We start from the raw sequence: 19,600 nt of genomic DNA on the forward strand, positions 1-19,600 counted from the left end.
TGAAATTGTTTGGCAAATATTATATGTTGTTTCTGTTAAATTTGGAAAGAAGACAGTAACATTTAATATTTGAATAGATGAATTGGCGTCATTATCTTAACTTAAAAATCAGTTTTAAACAACCAATCAGTAACTAGTTACAAGATTTTATCATATTTCATAAAAGTAATCATAATTTTCATTATGGATATTATAATTAATAAAAGAAAAATAATTATTGTTACAATTATCCTGAATATCTCAGAGATATAATCATTATTGAATTAAATTATTGAATATAAAATTTAAAGAATTTTGAAATCTAGTATGAAATTGTTCTAATGTTGCTAGTACTGTTTCTGTTATATCTATACCAAAGTAACTGAAGTAATGATTTTTAGGTTACTTTGGATCAATCGTTCTCGTTCCGGAAACAAGGAAAGCTAAAAAATGTCTAAGAGGAATCCTGGGGACGAATATAGAAAAGGTTTTATTCATTTTATTTATAATTTTACTATTTAAGTTGAATATAACTAGTTGTATTCCATGTTATTGGTAAGAGTACTTAAATTTTACATTTAGAACTGCGTTATTGGAATATAATATTAGATGATTGACCATCGAGAGTTTTATCTGCCGAAATGAGTTTTCTTATTTTTCATCTATTTATTATCTTTATAAAAGAAATTTTGCTTAAGTAATATATAGAAAATTAAAAGATTCGTTTTAATCGGTGCTTGATGTCTACATTTACGTACATTTATCGTACAAATTAAACTGCCTCGAATCTGTATATTGACAAAGTAACGACGTAATATTGTCAATAAATAAGATTTATGATCAAACAATTCTTAATATATTTTCTAAATTGTATGATAAAAATATAATTTTAAATCAGATAAATTTTTATAGATTAACTTGTTTTTAACGTATAAGAATAATTTATATTACATTATTTATAGGACAAGAAAGTTGTACTAAGCATGTTGCATAAAGATTTCTGGCTAAATAATCAAAGTTGTTTAACTTGATCTGAACTTTGCCAGTGTTTGACGTTGTCAGGGTCAAGTGTCTACAGAGCAGAGGACACCAGAGGGGACAGCAGAGGAAGGGATCGTTCACCGCTAAGATCAGATGACCACTGTGAATCTGGCAACTTTGGCCATGGTGACGTCAAGAAACAGAAACTTGCATTTGGGTTTGGGAAAAGGCAAACTGGTGCTGATCAAAAAAAGGGAATTCAGATCAAATTGGGTTCCGTATCTGTAAGTATATTATTTATATACGGTATATATGATGTTATATATAATTGATTGTCCTTTTAGAACTCTGCCACAAAAACTACTGTAGTACAGAGACCTACAGTGGCATCTGTATTTAACGCAGACGAAGAGGATGAACCAGAAGAAATGCCAGCAGAAGCCAGAATGAGAATGCGAAATATTGGAAGAGAAACGCCTACCTCTGCAGGACCAAATTCATTTGGGAAAACAAAACAAGGTTTTTGTGACTCAAAAAAGATTTTTGAGAAAACACTGAAGAAAGCGATGGAAGAAGCTAATAAATGATTCCTTATTTAATCTACTTCTCAACTTTGTTGTTAATTGTACATTAATTTAATCTGAATCACAAAATTTATTAGATCTTCTATATGAAATTATATATAACTTGTGTTTTATTATGTAAGTAATGAAAGTAAAATTATGTTGTTTTATTTCTGAATTCGTTGTCAAGTCGACTTCAATAATATCTATTAGTATAAAAAATTAGTGCTGAAACTATGTGTTCAATTTGCTTCTTCACATCACGGTCACTATGATTTTCAAAAATAATTGTATCTCTCTGCTTATTCATACTTTACTCTTCTATTGTGTGTCTACATGAAAATATCCTTGAAGAGCAATAAAGTGTATATTTATTCTGTAATTTATGAAGTATAGGGCAAATAAAATGTGTGGATTTTTATTTGATTGATTTTGTTACATTTATTTTTATTTTAAATTCTTACATAGAAAAATTATTTTCTGTTTTGCTGTCCTTGGCGTAAATCCTAAAAATTAAAGATAGTTTTTTTTCAATCGACAAATAATAATCAATACATGATTTTAATTTTTATTTGTCTTTAAATAATTATACAAGTAATGTATTAATAATTAACGAATGTTAAATATTCTATTTTTCATTTAAATAAAATTTGTAATAATCTTATAATTACCCTTGGGAAATTCCGCACAGGTGGTGTCCTAATACGTCTAGCTTCCTTAGATCTATTACGGACCACTTTAGAGTGAATAGCACAGGAGACACAATAGTGTAACTTAGCATAAAGTTTGGGAAGTTGATAAGATGGATATTGACTGGCTTCTGTTATATCCCTTACAGCAGCTGCTTCTACAATATTGCGAATGACAAATTTTTTGATTGCCTTATCTTTTGGCACGCATCTTGCACAATTAGTACAGCGTACAGGATTTACATGGCCACGGCCATGCTTAGCACGTCCACCGTTTCTGCGTTTGCAAGTCTGCAAAGATAAAATATTTCCTACATTATTGTTCTATGTATTTTAATGTTTTTCTTCTAATAAGGGTTAGGTATTTACATTAATATAGGCTCAACGATCTTATATTTATCATTAAAATATTTATTTTTATTTAAAAGATTATTATATGGAACGTATATTATTAAATTATGACAGATTTACTGTAAAAACCACATGGTTTGCTTTTTGTTTTTTTCTTTTCTTTTCCTTTTTTTTTTGCAAAATGACACGTTAGATAAAATAAAAATATTTTCAGATTTTATTTACCATTGACGAATGTTTAAAAAACTTTAATCTTTAAAAATTTCTTAAAAGGACAACAATTCTGTAAAATTTTATATGATAAATAAAACAACTAACCATTTTGCTTCGACAGTCACAGGAGGAAAGATCGGAAATAGCATACGAAACTGATGTAGAGTTTGTGAATGAGTCAAAATAAAGTTCACTTCCGGTTAACTAGTTTTCTACAAATTATTTAAAACGATATTCATCTCCTCTACGTCTTTTTAAATGAAATAATATAATCTTATAATTACTTTTGGAGCCGTTTCTTTGACATAAAAATGAAAAGACGTAATTAAATATAAAAAATAATTATAAATAGAAATGATTCAAAGAGCAACTTGACGACCAAAAAATCACTATTACATTTAATATTTTAATTTATAATAATTATATTCATTCTATGATTTTGATATTATAAATATGAAAAAAATTACAAGTATCCCACTTATAAAATTCATTTTAAGCCAATTTGTATTTTCGTCAGTTTTAATAATGGTATTATTAGTTTTCACCCTAGATTTATATTGCGATGATCTGTTTATATCACCAAATGAAAAGATGCCAATCTTCTTTGAAGTTTGAATGAGTTTAATCTATGCTTATTAGTTAAGATCAATGTCACTATGACATTTTTTTAATTAATTGATGATTATTTCTTAAAAAATTAACAAAATAAAACTATGATAGGTATATTTTAAAATTTTTTCCGTTTGTTTATGGAATGGATTAATTAAATCATTGAGCAAATATTAAAGTTTTGCTATTACAATGGTAGAAGAAACTGTTAATTCTACAAATAAGCCAAAAGTAAGTTTAAGCTAATTAATGTTCATAGTTATGTTAAACAACAAGATTTGAACTTAATTATATTAAAATGTACTAATATGTATATATATATATATATATATATATATATATATATATATATGTATATATTTATATTTTATTTTATTTTAGATTAAAACAGCCCGACCTAGACCAGTATATTTATGGAATGTTTTAGATGTCCAGAAATGGTTACGGAGACATTGCAGTGACTATTATCAATTATATCATGAAAAATTTCTTTATGTAAGTATAAAATATAATTTTTTGTTGGTAAAAAAATATGGTATTATTAAATCTATATATTTGTAATATATCTTATTTATTTTTATCTTTCTTCAAAGCATGATATCACTGGAAGAGTACTTTTAAGAATAAATGAAAATATTTTATTAAGGCTTGGAATTGATAATGAGCAACATAGAATGGATATATGGAGAGAGATTATGAAGCTGCATCTTAAGACTGACATGTTAGAAATTAGAGACATAGAGCGTCGCAACAATGTGAATTTTGATTAAAATAGGTATTTCTATTTAAATTTTATAACTATATAAAATTATGACTTGCTGTATTTTTAATACATGTTTATAAATGATATAGTTATATTTTTTAATAGATGATATATACAAATATAAAATAATATAATTTCTCTACGCACGAATTTGTAAAAGGGACTTTTTAAAGTCTGGTTGATTTTATTACTTTTATTTTTCTGTACATTTATTGACTAGAAATAGTTCAGAAATACTTTAGTAGCGTACCACTTATTTAATTTATTTTTATGTTTACATTCTATCCGCTCATTATTAGTACGAGTATATGTATAATTTGATTCTCATTGATATCCATGATATCATATATAAATTTATTTGCATTTTAAACAATTTATTAAAATCAATATTACCCTATTTTTCATTATTTTACATTAAGATCATGTGCTTTGAAAAATTATAATTTAAAATTTATTTATGAATGTAATTTATGAATGTAATTTATACGGTGTTCCAATACTTCATGTCATTTCACGTTATTATATTTATAAAAAATATTTGGCTCAGTTTTAATTTGAGCAAATTATTTAATATGTAAAATACTTGCAAATTTATCTTATATAAATGACTTAATTTAAAATTTCAAATAAAATTTGTAAAATTTTCTTAAATAGTAAAAGTAGTTTAATTTCCGCTTGGAATAATCAAAAGGAATGCTTCGTTATATTATTTTTAACGAGCTATGACAAAGAAAAAAATAATGCGAACTTTGAATATAGTTCTTTGACGAAATTCATCGTAAATTCGTTCCGTTCAGTTTTATAATAATATCCTAAACAGAATCGATCCAAAGAATCGATCGTGGACGCTAAGATCTCTTTATGATTATTTTATATTAAAGACACAATTCTTCTGTACCGATACTTTTCGTATGTTTGTGTCTGCCGGAGGAGAAGACGTAGAGTTCCATTGCTTTGCTCGGTGATCTTTGATCAGGACAGCATTGATTTTTTTGTTCGTTGCGAGACCAACGTGTTGATATATTTGTTTGTCGAGTAATAGATTCGTTGTTGCTGTTAATGGTTATTTTGGATGATTCTCGCATTGGTACACCTCTATAGAAAGACGGATAACCACTGGAACCTGTTCGTCGCCAATCATATCTGGACAATAGTTCAACGATTATTAAATAATATTTCCTGTAAAAATCCTGAATAACGATTTTACAGTTGAATTTTTCAATTTAATATTTATTTATTATTTTTTTTTTTTTTTAATAATAGTAACGAGATTTTATAATATGAGAAAAGCACCTGAGAATGTACCTAATGGATGCTCGTGTACTTTGCGTCTTGTCGAGATCCATACTGTCGGTCGGTGGACTGATGGTTAATTTTCGAGATCGAAATGGGCATCTCTGTTGAAATTCCCGCTTAAATTTTTCCTATAATTATTTTTTAAATAATGACAACGGTCATTTCCATAATGTGAATTAAGATTAATGACTTACATTGTATATACCATAAACGAATGGATTGCAGCAACTATTCGACATGGCTAGCCAATCGCAACAGAACCATATAATGTTTATGTATTGATATCTGCAATAAACTATATTTTATGAAAAATATATGTATCAGTGTATATTATAAAAATTAATTAAGTTTTATATACAGTTGGTGTTTGAGAAAGGTTTGGAAAAACAATTTACTCACTGATTTACTTCTGAATAAGTGTATTCCAGTACGTTGTACGATTGTAATGGTAACCAGCATATCGCGAATAATACGACGACAATTACCAACATTTTGATAACCTGCGTTTATTATAAAAAAAAAGTTTTTTTTATAATAAACAATTTTTTTTATGAAAAACAATTTTTCTTTTTCCTTTGTTAAGCACAAATTTGGAGGTCGGTAATGTTCCATGTGTCGATAATGTAGCAAATTTCTCTTTCTTATCATAAGGGATTTAGAAAATTATTTCCATGATATATCATTCAAGGGCTATATTATCGACGAAGTATGGAGCGTTATCTATGTTCAGGCGCGATGCTTAACAAATTAATGCAATAAATGGACAAGTTAAATATATAGCATTGAGAATCTTCAAGATACTCGATATTTCATATTGTACATAAAATTCAATTTTTAGATAGATACGTACGTATAAAAGCGTGAATACCTTTTTTTTATTTTTCATAAAAGCAGCATCACGCGAATCTTCTGCATTTCCAGGCGCTCTGCTGCCCCAAAGTGTCCTAGCCATTCTAGCATACACGACGGATATTATTGAAAGAGGTGTCATGTATTGTAGGAAAACCAATAATGCTCGATACGTTAGCATTGAATTTTCCGACATGTTTTCATTATGGCAGAACGGTTTCAAATGATAACGTCCACCTGAAAATATCGAAATAAGACGTTAATAAAATATCGATTTATTATTTTTATCCTTATTTTGATCGATTTAAGATTCGGTTATCTTTCGAAATATAGCTATAATCCGATAGAAAATTTTGCTGAAATGTATTGTGTTTTCGAGATCAGTCCATTAGGATATAATCTTGCCTTAAAAAAAGTATTTTTCGATTTTGATGTAGCTGACAATGTGATACGTAGGGAGACCATGATCTTTCGCGGTAGCTATTACAATGATATTAGGATCAACTCGATACCTTTAAATGGAGCTTTTAAGGACAACATGATCTTGTTACGCAATGCGATACTCTATCGGTATTATAGACTACCTGTCAAAATTTTCCTTGCGTTATACTTTTCTTACATATTACTTATATCCTATATATCCTACGTATGTTATTTATTCCATTGTAAGCTGGAAAAATCTAGTAAACATGTATAATTTCTCTTTCTCTCTCTCTCTCTCTCTATATATATATATATATATATATATATATATGTATCTCTTTCATTATTTTTTTCATTGTTTTTCTCGACGTTCTGTAACATAATTAAACGAGTGCTTCGTAATTAAAATAAAAATAAATAGATAGACAGATATATGAATAGAGATAGATGGATAGATAGATAGAGAGAGAGAGAGAGAGAGAGAGAGAGGGAGAGGGAGAAAGTAGTTAGAAAAAAGAGAGGAAAGGTGCGGTATGTATGTAGATTCGTCGACGTCTTCTACGCGTAAAAGGTGGAGTCAGTTTTTATGAGCGATATTCATGGCACACACTTCTCTCTTTAATAGATGTTACGTGGATGGAAATAAGACTATTGTTTTTACGAGACAATTAATGGGGAATTACGAGAAGGATATTTTTAAAAGTTAAATCAAATATTTGAGCTTTCTTTTTTATTTGTTCATTTTTATCGGGGAATGAAAAAGACACTCGCTGCGACCGATTAAAAGAGCAATTTCTGGCGGTCTTCTAATTTAGCACAAGTTCAAATCTCAATGCATTGAGAAAATTGACCTGTTCTTCTAATGAGTTTGCATTCTCTTCTGTTCAATGCGACTTGCAACCTTCATTCTCCGTTATAATAATTCTAAGTATACCATGCGCTATATTCTTGTCTATTATAAACTTTGATGCAGTTAAAAATTATAAATTCATAATACAAGATTAATTTGTTTCTTGTATTTTCGTGGAAAATATAAAAAGCGCTCTCTCGGCATTTTCTACAAGCGATTCGTCAATAAATCGAACGGGAACGCCGCAATAGTAATGTACATATGTACTTAGTCTCTTTGAGGTTGTTCGAGGACTCGAGTAGTGATCGATTGTCCTCTCGTAAATTGGTTGGATTAGTAGAAAGTTATTATGAACGAAGAGTATACTCGATATCCAATTTGTTTTTTTTTTTTTTTTTCCATGACAATTTCCGTGATCATCCTTTTATATTATTGTAGCCGAATCGATAGAAAATAACGTTCTGATTGTTCATTATCTATAAATTAGCTCGTATACTAGATCGATAGTCCGGATGTTATTGTTAGGAAGATGAAATCGTATGTATTCAATGCCAGATGGACTCTCGTTAACCCATGGTGAAAAATAAATTTAAAATTAGAATGGAATACAAATAAACAGGAACGTACGTGTGGCGCGTAATAGTGGTCAGCAAATGATACCGTTTGGATTCCTTATGAATTGTTTTTTCAGGACATATTGCGGTACCTTTCATGTCGCGATATCTCGCGGTGCATCTTCGCACCGATAGACCGATTAAGAGTTTACATCAAGCATTAAAGAAAAATCATCTGCAACCTAAATCGAGTGAAGCACTACGATTTTATCGAGGTCGATCGGAGCATTAACGTTTGTTATTATTTCGAGGCGTTCAATTTTTAAACTTTTAATAATCATAAATCGATGTTCGCGTTAATCTGTAAATTAATTCACGATCGATAGAAGAAATTATAAAAATAAAATTATGAGTTCTCTTACTAGTCATATTTTCTGGTACCATAATCACTCTGAGCGCAAGTGCCATTGGTGTCGCTAAAGCTGTAGCCAGCATCCAAATTCCTGCTATGATGATTCTTGCTTTCAGTTTAGTCGGACTAGCACTGTAAATAATTAATCTGATTAATGTATTAAGATTAAAAAAAAGAAAAGTTTACATCTTGAGAACGTCAAACTTAAATAGATCTTTTATTTTTTCGCGTATGTAATGTTTATTTCATCTAAGAATTTCGAGTCCTAAACTTTCTTTTCTTTATAATAAAATAATGAAGAAAAGAAATGTCAAAAATATATATTTGCGAGAAATTGTAAAAATATTTTTTAAGAAAGTCGACGACGCAAACGAGATTACCTACGTGTTACCTTTCCAGCGAACTTTGTTTAACTTTCGCGGCATCACCCTAACGAGTTTAACAACGAGATAACCGAGTTTTGTTCAGTCGATATCTCAACATAGCTTTGGACTTTATTTAGTCTTATCAATAACTCCATTATTGTTTTGTATATAAATCTTTTATAAATTGATATCAATGTTTTTTTGGAAAGCCGTTTTCTCAAGATGAAAAGAAACTTTCCGGATAAAACGGTATGGTGTTCTATTTTCCTGTATTTTCTCCATATCTTTACATATTTTCTATTCGTATTTCTCTCTTTATTTTATTTTAAATTTGAAAGGCCATTTAAAGTCACCCGCATCATTTAAAACATCAACTTTATATATATATATATAAATTAATGTGGACATACGTTAAGAAAATAAAGAACTTTTTAAAGACAACACAGCCGTAGATATTAATCATTTTTGATGTATAATCATTTATTTTGACGATATCTCACCTGAGTGGTTTGAGGATGGCACGATGCCTATCGACCGCGATCGCTGTGAGCGTAAATACAGATACGTTCACGCAAAGTATACGAACGAAGGGACAGAAGGCGCACATAAAATGCGGAAGATTCCACCTCTGCAATAAGGCTGCTTGAAACTTGGAAGAAAAAAGAATGTGAAGAATGATATTGAATATATAAAGTATATAAATAGAATATGTTAACTACCTGAAATGGAATGACGAAGAGACCGATAATAATGTCAGCTAAGGCGAGATTGGCGATGAAGAAATTCGTCATGTTTTGCATTCGCCGTGTTGTCGTGACAACCCACATTACGAGAGAATTTCCAACGATTGCCAGGACCGATATACTTCCATAACAAATACTGAGGATAACCGTCACGCTAGTCGGCACATCGTATAGATCTTCTGGAAATGAATAAATCAATGTGCACAAGTATAAGGTCAAATTCGAGCCCACACAATTCGAGCCCACACAATTCAAGTATCCAATAGTTTCATGTTTCTAACATTTCGTCAGACAGAGTCCATTTAAATACATATCCATTGAGTAACTTATAAAATAAATTTACCCAACTTGTAATACTTTACTCTTCAAGAGAATATTTTCCTCGAAATACCTTCCATATTCTCGTTATGCAAAAAGATTCAATATCATTTGCTCGTAAGACTTTTATACATATGTATATACCTACGATTTATTCCTCCGTTCCATTTTATGGACCCTTTTATCAAAAATACGTGCAAGCTATCTCAGACTTAAGGGATTTTGAGTACCTTTCGAGTATTGTAAACCCAAATATCAAATTTCAAATTAAATGGCCACATTGTTTTCTTAATCTTATTTAAATAGTATAAATAGCCAATAATACAGGGTGTAAAAATACGGATGCGTTTGGACATTGGAGGATGATAAATTAGATCATTATAAATATATCAAAAATAAGAACCACCTCTCTATCTCGCAATTTTCGTAATAGTCAAATAAAATAAATAGCACTGGATTGAATTCTTTTCAAGTATTCTCTCCTTTGATAGAGTTCGAATGCGTTCATTTTTTATCACCCTGTACATATATATATATATATATGCCTGTCATCCATCACTAAAGAATCGGACATAAACTGATCGTATCGAAACATCTGTTTTCGGTGATCGACCGTAAAGAAAAGCGACATTTGTGTTTTTTCTCGATGTTCTCGTGCTTATATCTCGAAATATATTAGATGGAATTTTATATTCGATGAAATGGAAACATAAAAAATCACATTCCATAAAAAACATGCCTTAAATAAGCAAAGGTTCTTTCGTCTGTTCTATCGTCGGGCTATTTGTTTTCTTTTATTTTACGAAGAAAATCGTGCTTGAAACTCCATACCATCGTTTTCGCCGTAGGATCCGTTTTTGTTGATCCAAAAGCTATTGTTTAACGTGGATGACCAATCCTCGAGATCCTCATATGACAGCCACGAATCGTTCATCCTGCAAAGGCGAAATCTAAAACACATATTAATATAATATAATTTTTGAATTTAATAAATCGGACTTAAATTTTTAACGATCCAATTCATTAAGCTCCGTGAAAATTAATGTGAATTTTAAAAATAATTAACGAGAATAGATAGAAAAAAAGTACCTGTATACATTTTTACTATTTTCGTTTTATAGACGAATTTTACAATACGATTTGATTTTTGAGCCTTGAAAGAAATCGTAGTTAAAATATTACTTTTGGTATGTTTCTATGAATGCGACGTTATAAAATATCTATATTGTGCTATAGTTTCTTTTATAATGTTTAAATAGGACTGTACAGGACGAATGAATTTAATTACAATTTGTTGCGTTACCAGAAAAGAAAATTAATTGTCGTACATTCGTTATCGTTTATTTTTAATAGGAAACATTTTTTTTTCTCGTTTAATGATCATTAAGTTCTGTAAATTTTATTTATAAGTAAATCAGAAATATATATTCTCATTTTCGCTATTAATATGTCAACGACAAAAACGTATGGAAAGAAAAATAAAAAGAAATACCAGAGGCAGTACTCGTGGAAATTGTTTTTATAATTCGAATGTCGACCAAAAGAGAGTTATTTTTAATAAAGGGAAGGAAATGACAGGGAAAGTAAAACCGATGCGATTAATCGAAGGCCTATTAAAATGTTCTTTCTCTCTCTTTCTCATTTTCTTTTTCTCTGATGAGAAATTGGAAAAACGCGTTGTGGGAAAATTTTTTTTAGGTTTGCCTAAATGTTGTAAGTAACTTTGTAGATTTAGTTATTTAAACGAAGCTTTCTACTTTTTCATTCCGTTTATTTCTATCTATACATGTATTATGGTTTCATATTATTTAACATAAAATAAAAAAGAAGGATCATTTGATTTCGACGTTATTAGAAACATGCATGAAACATTGTATATATAAATATACATATATATATATATGTATATTTAAAAAATATCTATATTTGCTTTCATGAGTATTGAGTAGTATAATAGTGCTATCGTCAATAGCCATATATAGCAATTTACTTAGAAGCATCAATGTGTCTACCTTCGCTTTGGAACTAACGTGGAATTCAATCCGAAAGCGTTCAATATATATTCCCTTGTGGGTTGTTACTTGTTCAAAGCTTAGACGTAGCCCTACATCTTCATGATGTGCACGTTTGCAATTGTATTTCGTTCAATAAGATGCCAGACAATCAGTTTTTCCAAAGATACTGTCGATATCATGATTGTTAACATATTTTTTGAAACGTATATTTTTTCAAGTCCGGCGAATCTCTTTAATAAGAAGATACATCCTTTGATCTTTTTTCATATGTCAAATGTACGTAATTGATCTTTGAGATAATTAATTACAATCTCGATTATGTTTTAATTGTAATAATTTATTCTTACTTTCGAAAGATAAATTTAAATAAGTTAAACACGTTCTATGCGTTCTCGTAATCACAAAGTGTAAAATTAGTTAATATATATATGTAATAAAATATACATCCTGTTGGATTTATTAAATGATCTATCATCTTATAAAAGTGATTGCTCGCAATAAAAAACGAGCGCTATCGATGGACCGTATTAAACAAGATGTATGCAGGGTATAGAAGGCTTTACGCGTTCTAACGCTTGGAGCGTTAACGTGTAGAGCAACGACAATGTCTCGTTACTGCAATGCTTCCTTGGCCTCGCGTATGCACTTTATACGCGATAACTCGATTACATCAGTTGAAGGACACAACATCGGTATATACCAACTAGTTTCCTACAATATGGTTTACCATATTGACGAAAACTTCAAACGTTTGGCAACATTCCATATTTTCTTGATAATAGCGATAGCAAGAGTCATCTATCAAAAACTTCTTAAGTCCCTGACGATAGGCAATATATTCTTACATGCTTCCAACCTGTATTGCCTATCATCAGGAGGCTTGAAAGTGCATATTTGATTGATGATACTTGTTAGTGATATTATCGATAAACTTGGTACATTTGGTCTTGATGTGCTGCTCAACTGTCGATATCTTTAAGAGAGTCTAGTAAATTTCTTCTCTCTTGTATAATGTTTTTCATTCGAAGAAGCAAACGAAGAAGAGCACGCGAACCGAAGAATCTACTGTGAGTAAACATTTGCGAGATATTAGTGGTGCGACCCGTAGAGCCGGCGAAATCATAGATATATAAAAGACAAAGTAGATTTAGCGCGTATGCACGAATGCCTTCCGTCACTGTTTGCACGGACAATATTGCGCGCTTGATCAAAAGCTCGAATCTTTTAAAGTCGCTCGAAAAATTTTCGTAGCAATTTTTTTTTTATTAAAATACGATATGCAAATATTTATATTTAATAAAAAAAGAAAAGAAAAATATAGAAGAGAAACAAATAGAAATTTTAATCGTGAAAATCATTAAATATCCTTATTCAAATATTTGATGAACCCTTCCGTGTCGTCGTTTAAACGTCATAATGCCGTCGTTTTAACGAAATGAATTTGTTCTTAATTATAATTTCGTAATCCCTTCAGAAGCATGTTCTTAGCTTGATTAAGATCTTGTTTCTTACATCGATTAAATATTCTTTAAGCGTAGCTCTATTTAACTCGTGAATATTATATATGACAGACGTTATCGTTGGTATACGACAAACAAAATGTCTCCCCCTCTCTCTCTCTCTCTCTCTCTCTCTCTCTATGATAAAGTGTAACATCGTTTCTTTTATTTCGCAAGTTAAATCCATAGCTCGATTTATAAAGAATATTTCATGGACTATTCTTTTTTCATTGCATAGGGCCTTTAGAGTACAAAGTGCTAAAAGTGTGATTATGGTTCCTTTGTACGATTGCGGTTGTACAAAATAGAGTATTAAGCGAAATACCCTATGTATATATATTTTAATTTTACTCATTGATTTGCATAATTATAACGTGTATATATATAGATTGATATATGAAAAGATAATCTTTTTGTTTACTATGAGAATATCCTTTTGAATGTATTTCATGTTATGCGTGATTAACAAAAGAATAATCTTTTATCAAAGAATCAATAATGCGGATGAACATCGTATTGTGAGCAAAAGTATACGTCAAAAATATGTTGAGAAATTATATAAAATGATGGTGATTTTTTGAAGAAGGAAAAAAGAACACTTATTTCACATGCATTCGATATTTACGTATTTTTTTTCACACGCTTTTAATCTCACTTACATATATATTTTTTTGGATATAGGTACTATCGATCATCGAAAATAAAATGACATTTTACAGCGAATTCGTGTTAGTGATCTGAAGTCACAACATAACGTGTACAGAAAATGAATCGTGGAAAATATCTGCTTACGACAAACCATCGATTATCGAGTGGGTTTCAGTGACAAGTATTATTTATGATCGTATTCGTACTTATATGCTTTTTACAATCATACTCCTTTTATGCTATTTTTTTTCTAACGTACGAATATGTATGCCTAATTAAAATTAATAAGAAATATTTCTATCGTCTTATCTACTTGCCTTGTGTAAAATGATTTTTTTCTAATTACGATAAAAAAGAAAAAACAAAAAAAAAAAAAAGACAAAGAATAAAAGAAAAACACTCTGGCTTAAAAAAATTCGATGAATTTCATTTATTCTCAAGTGGTTGCGAACAATTTCCTACTTGATTTAACGCATTCTTTTTTTGTTCGATTTATTTCGTTCAATTTATAAAACTCGCGGCCTGCGTCGAGGATGGTGTATGATTGGATCGTAAGTGCATGATGTACGTATCACATGTATGCTATTCGATCAATATATATATATATATATATATACACGAAGGACTGTCACGACAAAATATAACGATGGAGAGAATAATGACAGAAGTATACCTTTTTTTTTTTTAAATATTTAAATCGTGTTCTAACATTATTGTTCAATATTTTGTGCTGAGCGTAAAACTTTTCAATACTTTCTATTATCTATACAATCGCTTCTTCCTACAACACGTTTGCATACTCTTCACTTTTTATTAGTTTATGATTTCTACCCTTCTAAATAGAATTTATTTTCTTTTATGATTTCTACTCTTTTAAATAGAACTTCTATTCAAAAAAAAGAAAAAAAAAAAAAAAGCAAAAATAAAATTTATAACATGCAAACACATAAGATTTGAAATAAAAAAGAGTAAGATAAAATTTGATAAAAATATTTAGACTTTTTCGACGTTCGAAGACTTTTATTATGCTTTTCTGTTTATGTATGGACGCTCTAGGTATATTAATAGAATCGATATACAACACTATCTTGTCTATTTCGAACAGAATCCGCTGTTATAAATTATAGACATCATTGAGTCTTCGTACATTTATGCATTAAGTACAGTCGTTTGTTTCGAAGCCAAGAAATTTCGTAGACTAGTAATATGTGTGTCACGTACACATATTATATATAGTATGATATTATAGTACAATGGTCCAAATTTACGAGCGTATTTTATTTCGTCGTGTTAAATTAACTGTTGAATCTAACCATTAAAAATTATATTTTAGAACGACAGTTATAAGAAAAAAGTCATCGTAATGTAATCGTGACATACATAACACGTTGTATGGGATATATTGTACTAAAGATGTCTCATTTATGCGATTACTCGTAAATAAGATTAAAATAAAAAAATTTGTTCGTATCTTTGTAAATTAATAGAATGTGAAAAACGAGTAGGTACAGCCCTGTAAATACTATTAGATGAAGGATATTACTATAAATTATTCTCGGTCGTGAAATTAATTAATTGTAGCGAGCAGTTTGATAGAATTTCTAATCGAGCATAAAAATTACCGTCTATGAATAATCGTGCATACGAGTGTGTTATGTGCTTTGAAAATGCATTTTATGTTCACTTGATTGATTTGTTATTCGGAAATAAACGATTATCGACGAACTATTGTATAATTTATTTATTTATACTACCATTGAAATTATCTTTCTCCCTCTCTCTCTTTCTCTCTTTCTCTCTCTTCTGGAATGTCAGTAATTATGCTATTTATCGTTTAACGACGATGTAATTGTAGAAAGGAAATTCGAGTTTAGAAATAAAGTTTTTGGCTATCCTGTCGTTACTTACGCGCCAATTTCATCGATGTTTATTTCGAAACGATCATCTGCCGATACGAGCGAGCGGTAGAAAACTCGGTTGGACTAATATTTGTATCTTGTTTCCCCGTAGCACTAAAAAAGAAATGTTTTATCCAACGGCGTCGATATAAATGTTATCGTAACATTTGTTTTGGAAAGAAGGAGGCTCGTTACTCTTCTCGAATTTTCAAAGAGATGCATCATTCGTGTCTGAAAATGTTATCCTTACTAGTAAGCAATTTTGTTTTTATTTTATCTTGAAATAAAACGCATTATAAAAGGAATTGCTTTAGATTAAAAAATAAATAAAAAAGAGAAAGTACATCGTATAAGCAGAAATGAATAAAAATGGAATAAAAAAATGAGATTAAAGTTTTCAATTTTCTATAGTAAAATAGGATAGTTAAATAATTGGTCGATCATTGTGACAATAAATAGAGTTTAGAGTTTTGTAAATAACTAAATGATTTTGTCTATTTCACAAATATTTATCTGATGTTGTTGCTATATTTATATAAATATCGCGATCCTACGTAACGAAGAAACATCAACGAACATTTCATCGATCTTAAATAAAGATTACATTTGAATCCAGACAATTTACGAATCAAGAATTCATTTTGTATTTAGATGATCGTCCTACGGTTTACATAAATGCATTTCGCGTATTCGAAGTTTCTCTTTAATTATCTGCATGTTCCCAAACGAACTTTGGTCATTTGTTTGATATTCTCAGGACGTTTCTCTTGTGTCCTGAGTCTATTGTAAACCAAAATAGGTTCATTGTTTCTGAAAACAATCAGTTTCAATCAAGCTCCGATAAATACTATGAAATTTTTTACGAGATAACATTTATGAAAAGAAAAAAAAACAAAGTCAACGAGTTAAGCTCTCGAAGAAATTTTTTTTTTTTTCTTTTTCTTTTAATTTCCAAAGGAGAGAGCGTCACGTCCAAACGATATCTATCCAATGAGAATATTACGAAAGTTCGTTAGAAATCGAAAGAACGTAGGATAATAATTTCGTTAAAACTCACCAAGTTCTTTCTTTCCGATAATCAATGGATTTCGTAGCCGATGAAGATTCACTTTCCGCGGTTCAATTTTCCACTAGTAATTAAGTTCCTTGATTAATGACAGACAATAGCGAAAACGATAGGCGTCTGACATTAAGGTACATTTTTTAAATTCAATTTAAAGTCACTCCGAAAAAACGAACACCTTCCTTAGCATTTTCATCGATCCTATCAAAAGATCGATTAATTCGACGATTCTCGAGAAAAAAGTCTTTGGCCTTCCATCGAGGGTGGATCGAGAAATTGCCAAAGGCGCAATTTATTCGACTCATCGTTCATATTGTCTATTTTCGGCTTTTCTTGATCCTACGATGACGATCGCTCGAGGCGTCGATCTTATTGTTTATGTTTGATGTCTATCTTCTACATAAACTTAGTTATATGACAAAATCTTGAGAAATCTTTTTATCTTGCATCTTCTGTAGAGAATAAAAGGAATTCTTTCATACACAGTGAAACACTTATGCACAGGTGATCCTTCGGCATTATTTTCTCACTCAAGATTTTCCTTATTATTTTTATTATATTTTGATAACGAAAAAAAAAATGGTCTCACGTTCGAGAATAACAATGACAGGAGAGAGAGGGGGAGAGAGGAGAGTGTGTGAGTGTGCCTGAGAGAGAGAGAGAGAGAGAGAGGGAGAGAGAGAGAGAGAGAAAGAAATAAAAAAACGAGAAAGGAGAGAGAGACGGAGAGCGTGATTTCTCGTGCACGTTTTACGCACGTGCACGTTCGTCGAGGAGTCGCGAGCAAGTGCGGCCCGTTTTGCGTGGTCTATCGTCTCCGTTACTGAAAGGTCGGTAGTGGGAAGCATGGCGGGAGGGAGGGAGCATGGCAAAGGGTAGGGAGAAGAACAAGTTCGGTTCGATGTATTTATGTTTTTATCAAATGAAATGCTTCCCACATATCTCATTGACTTTTTCATTAATTAATATAATTATTTAGATTAACTTATTTTACATTAACGTTATCGAATTTTTATTCGATATAACTTGTTCCTTTCAGATCAGCACATTTATAAATTGAAATAGGACACGAGTGTTAAAAAGACATCGTTAAAAAAACGTTTAAAAGACAACGACGAAGACGACGAGTAATGTCATGTACTTCGACATTTCCTATGCTAATCATTTGTACCGATATTGTCTACCGATTTCACACCTTTACGGCCTTTTTTGCGATGCGAAAAATCAGAGTGCAGGCGTTCATTTAGCGTGCTTCTCTTGATTTTATTTGTAATTGTCGTCCCGTATTACGAGCCAGAAATAGCACTTGAAAGATGCGTTTCTCTTTCAGGAGAAAAGAAAAATTTATTTTTTGTATAAAAAAAATTAAGCGAGTGCGTGTAAGCTCAAATGAAATTATATTAATATCACAATGCTATTTTCGCGACACGCTTTACAAAACGATATTTTTTTTTGTATTATCGTTAATACGCACCTACTGTTAAAAAATTATCTCGTTACAAGCTTAGACATTTTGTCGCCAGTGACGTAAAATCCGGAAAACGCATGTGACTTTACTTTAGTGATTACTAGCTAAATGCGTAAGCCGATATTTTTGTAAATAGTGCCTTGTATTTTGCATGGACTATGACATTTTATTAAATACTCGGGATACGCTTTATTCTTCATCAACTTTAATTCTTTTTTTCTTTTTTAGAGTAAAGAGAAATGGAATTTAGGGAAAAGAAAAATGAGATATATAAGTTTAATTAATACGGACGAACGTTTTTCAATTTCTTCAATGGAATAAAATAAATTTAATTTGCTATAGCAAATAATTTTTTGTTTATCTGATATTGATATCGTTTCGAGTATTTGTTAAATTTTCAGAATATGAAAAATGCGCAGAAGAATTCTCGATTGGAGAAAAATAATTAAATTTTCCATAAAAACAATCATAATCTATTTAACTTTGATTCCATACGAAATACAATTATATTATGAAATTGTTTTGCATTCGATTAAAAATGTGTTTGTCATTTTTGAGGATTACGAACTTCTTCTAAAATACGAACGTCCAAAAACGTATCGATTGTAAATATAATAATGACCAGCGATAAATAATCTCCAAACGAGCGAATAGATCGAATTGTTTTTCGTCAGGATCGTTTCGTTCATGTTTTAACGACATCATCATTTTCTGGATCCTTATATAGCGATCAACAACCATTGTACTCGCAATATTAACGTTAAAGACGGAATGTGTTAATAAAAGAATCGCTATATCTTTTATTTGAGAAGAAATTAAAAAAAAAAGGAATAAAAAAATAAATAAAAATAACAAAAAAAATAAAATCTTTAAAATGTTATGAATCTTTATCAAGAAGAAGGTTCGATCGTGAAAGAGCAGGAAAAACGCAAACTTTTCTGTACGTCAGATTGCAGTTCCACAGGCGTCTAAGCTATAGTTGTGAATACCGATAGTCGTAGAAGAGAAGAAGAAAACATCAAACAATACTGCCATGATAATCTAATGTCAT

General features: G+C 30.2%; 4 protein-coding genes across 9 annotated transcripts; 2 read left to right on the forward strand and 2 right to left on the reverse strand.

Annotated features, from left to right (window-relative positions):
- Positions 1-361: 361 nt before the first annotated feature.
- Positions 362-1,949, forward strand: LOC124422169 (PEST proteolytic signal-containing nuclear protein-like). The gene is made up of 3 exons (XM_046958241.1): positions 362-466; positions 1,042-1,244; positions 1,305-1,949. The coding sequence occupies exons 1-3, from the start codon at positions 430-432 to the stop codon at positions 1,545-1,547; spliced, it is 483 nt and encodes a 160-aa protein (XP_046814197.1). The 5' UTR covers positions 362-429; the 3' UTR covers positions 1,548-1,949.
- On the reverse strand, positions 1,945-3,079 carry LOC124422170 (40S ribosomal protein S26). Of its 2 annotated transcripts, none has more exons than XM_046958245.1 (3): positions 2,789-3,079; positions 2,195-2,503; positions 1,945-2,029 (listed from the first exon to the last, which is right to left on the reverse strand). In XM_046958245.1, exons 1-3 carry the CDS (start codon positions 2,789-2,791, stop codon positions 1,997-1,999), a joined length of 345 nt encoding a protein of 114 aa, XP_046814201.1. In that variant the 5' UTR covers positions 2,792-3,079; the 3' UTR covers positions 1,945-1,996. The 2 variants fall into 2 exon arrangements, with proteins under 2 accessions (XP_046814201.1, XP_046814198.1); XM_046958242.1 differs by having other exon boundaries at positions 2,882-3,075.
- Positions 3,080-3,391: 312 nt separating this feature from the next.
- Positions 3,392-4,232, forward strand: LOC124422171 (protein aveugle). Its single transcript, XM_046958246.1, has 3 exons — positions 3,392-3,616; positions 3,767-3,880; positions 3,979-4,232. The coding sequence occupies exons 1-3, from the start codon at positions 3,578-3,580 to the stop codon at positions 4,153-4,155; spliced, it is 330 nt and encodes a 109-aa protein (XP_046814202.1). The 5' UTR covers positions 3,392-3,577; the 3' UTR covers positions 4,156-4,232.
- An 80-nt stretch (positions 4,233-4,312) lies between these two features.
- On the reverse strand, positions 4,313-17,888 carry LOC124422166 (neuropeptide Y receptor type 1-like). 5 transcript variants are annotated; one of them, XM_046958233.1, is made up of 11 exons: positions 17,076-17,888; positions 16,029-16,132; positions 10,790-10,908; positions 9,617-9,819; positions 9,398-9,546; positions 8,543-8,664; positions 6,313-6,530; positions 5,844-5,944; positions 5,639-5,729; positions 5,442-5,572; positions 4,313-5,291 (listed from the first exon to the last, which is right to left on the reverse strand). In XM_046958233.1, the coding sequence occupies exons 3-11, from the start codon at positions 10,890-10,892 to the stop codon at positions 5,024-5,026; spliced, it is 1,386 nt and encodes a 461-aa protein (XP_046814189.1). In that variant the 5' UTR covers positions 10,893-10,908; positions 16,029-16,132; positions 17,076-17,888; the 3' UTR covers positions 4,313-5,023. The 5 variants fall into 5 exon arrangements, with proteins under 5 accessions (XP_046814189.1, XP_046814192.1, XP_046814193.1 ...); XM_046958236.1 differs by lacking the exon at positions 16,029-16,132 and having other exon boundaries at positions 9,617-9,816; XM_046958237.1 differs by lacking the exon at positions 16,029-16,132 and having other exon boundaries at positions 5,454-5,572.
- Between the last annotated feature and the right edge of the window lie 1,712 nt (positions 17,889-19,600).

Source organism: Vespa crabro, chromosome 2 (assembly GCF_910589235.1).
Source record: "Vespa crabro chromosome 2, iyVesCrab1.2, whole genome shotgun sequence".
Taxonomy (NCBI): Eukaryota; Metazoa; Arthropoda; class Insecta; order Hymenoptera; family Vespidae; genus Vespa; species Vespa crabro.

Bases quoted from the DNA above. Each gene is read 5' to 3' on its own strand.
- LOC124422169 (XM_046958241.1), top strand. From the start codon at position 430: ATGTCTAAGAGGAATCCTGGGGACGAATATAGAAAAG. The intron at 467-1,041 runs GTTTTATTCATT...TGACGTTGTCAG, and splicing joins TGGGGACGAATATAGAAAAG to GGTCAAGTGTCTACAGAGCA. The intron at 1,245-1,304 runs GTAAGTATATTA...TTGTCCTTTTAG, and splicing joins TCAAATTGGGTTCCGTATCT to AACTCTGCCACAAAAACTAC.
- LOC124422170 (XM_046958245.1), bottom strand. The intron at 2,030-2,194 runs GTAATTATAAGA...TTTAATTTTTAG, and splicing joins CTGTGCGGAATTTCCCAAGG to GATTTACGCCAAGGACAGCA.
- LOC124422171 (XM_046958246.1), top strand. From the start codon at position 3,578: ATGGTAGAAGAAACTGTTAATTCTACAAATAAGCCAAAA. The intron at 3,617-3,766 runs GTAAGTTTAAGC...ATTTTATTTTAG, and splicing joins ATTCTACAAATAAGCCAAAA to ATTAAAACAGCCCGACCTAG. The intron at 3,881-3,978 runs GTAAGTATAAAA...CTTTCTTCAAAG, and splicing joins ATCATGAAAAATTTCTTTAT to CATGATATCACTGGAAGAGT.
- LOC124422166 (XM_046958232.1), bottom strand. From the start codon at position 10,892: ATGAACGATTCGTGGCTGTCATATGAGGATCTCGAGGATTGGTCATCC. The intron at 6,531-8,542 runs GTAAGAGAACTC...CGATATTTTCAG, and splicing joins GGTACCAGAAAATATGACTA to GTGGACGTTATCATTTGAAA. The intron at 5,730-5,843 runs GTGAGTAAATTG...AGTTTATTGCAG, and splicing joins ACTTATTCAGAAGTAAATCA to ATATCAATACATAAACATTA.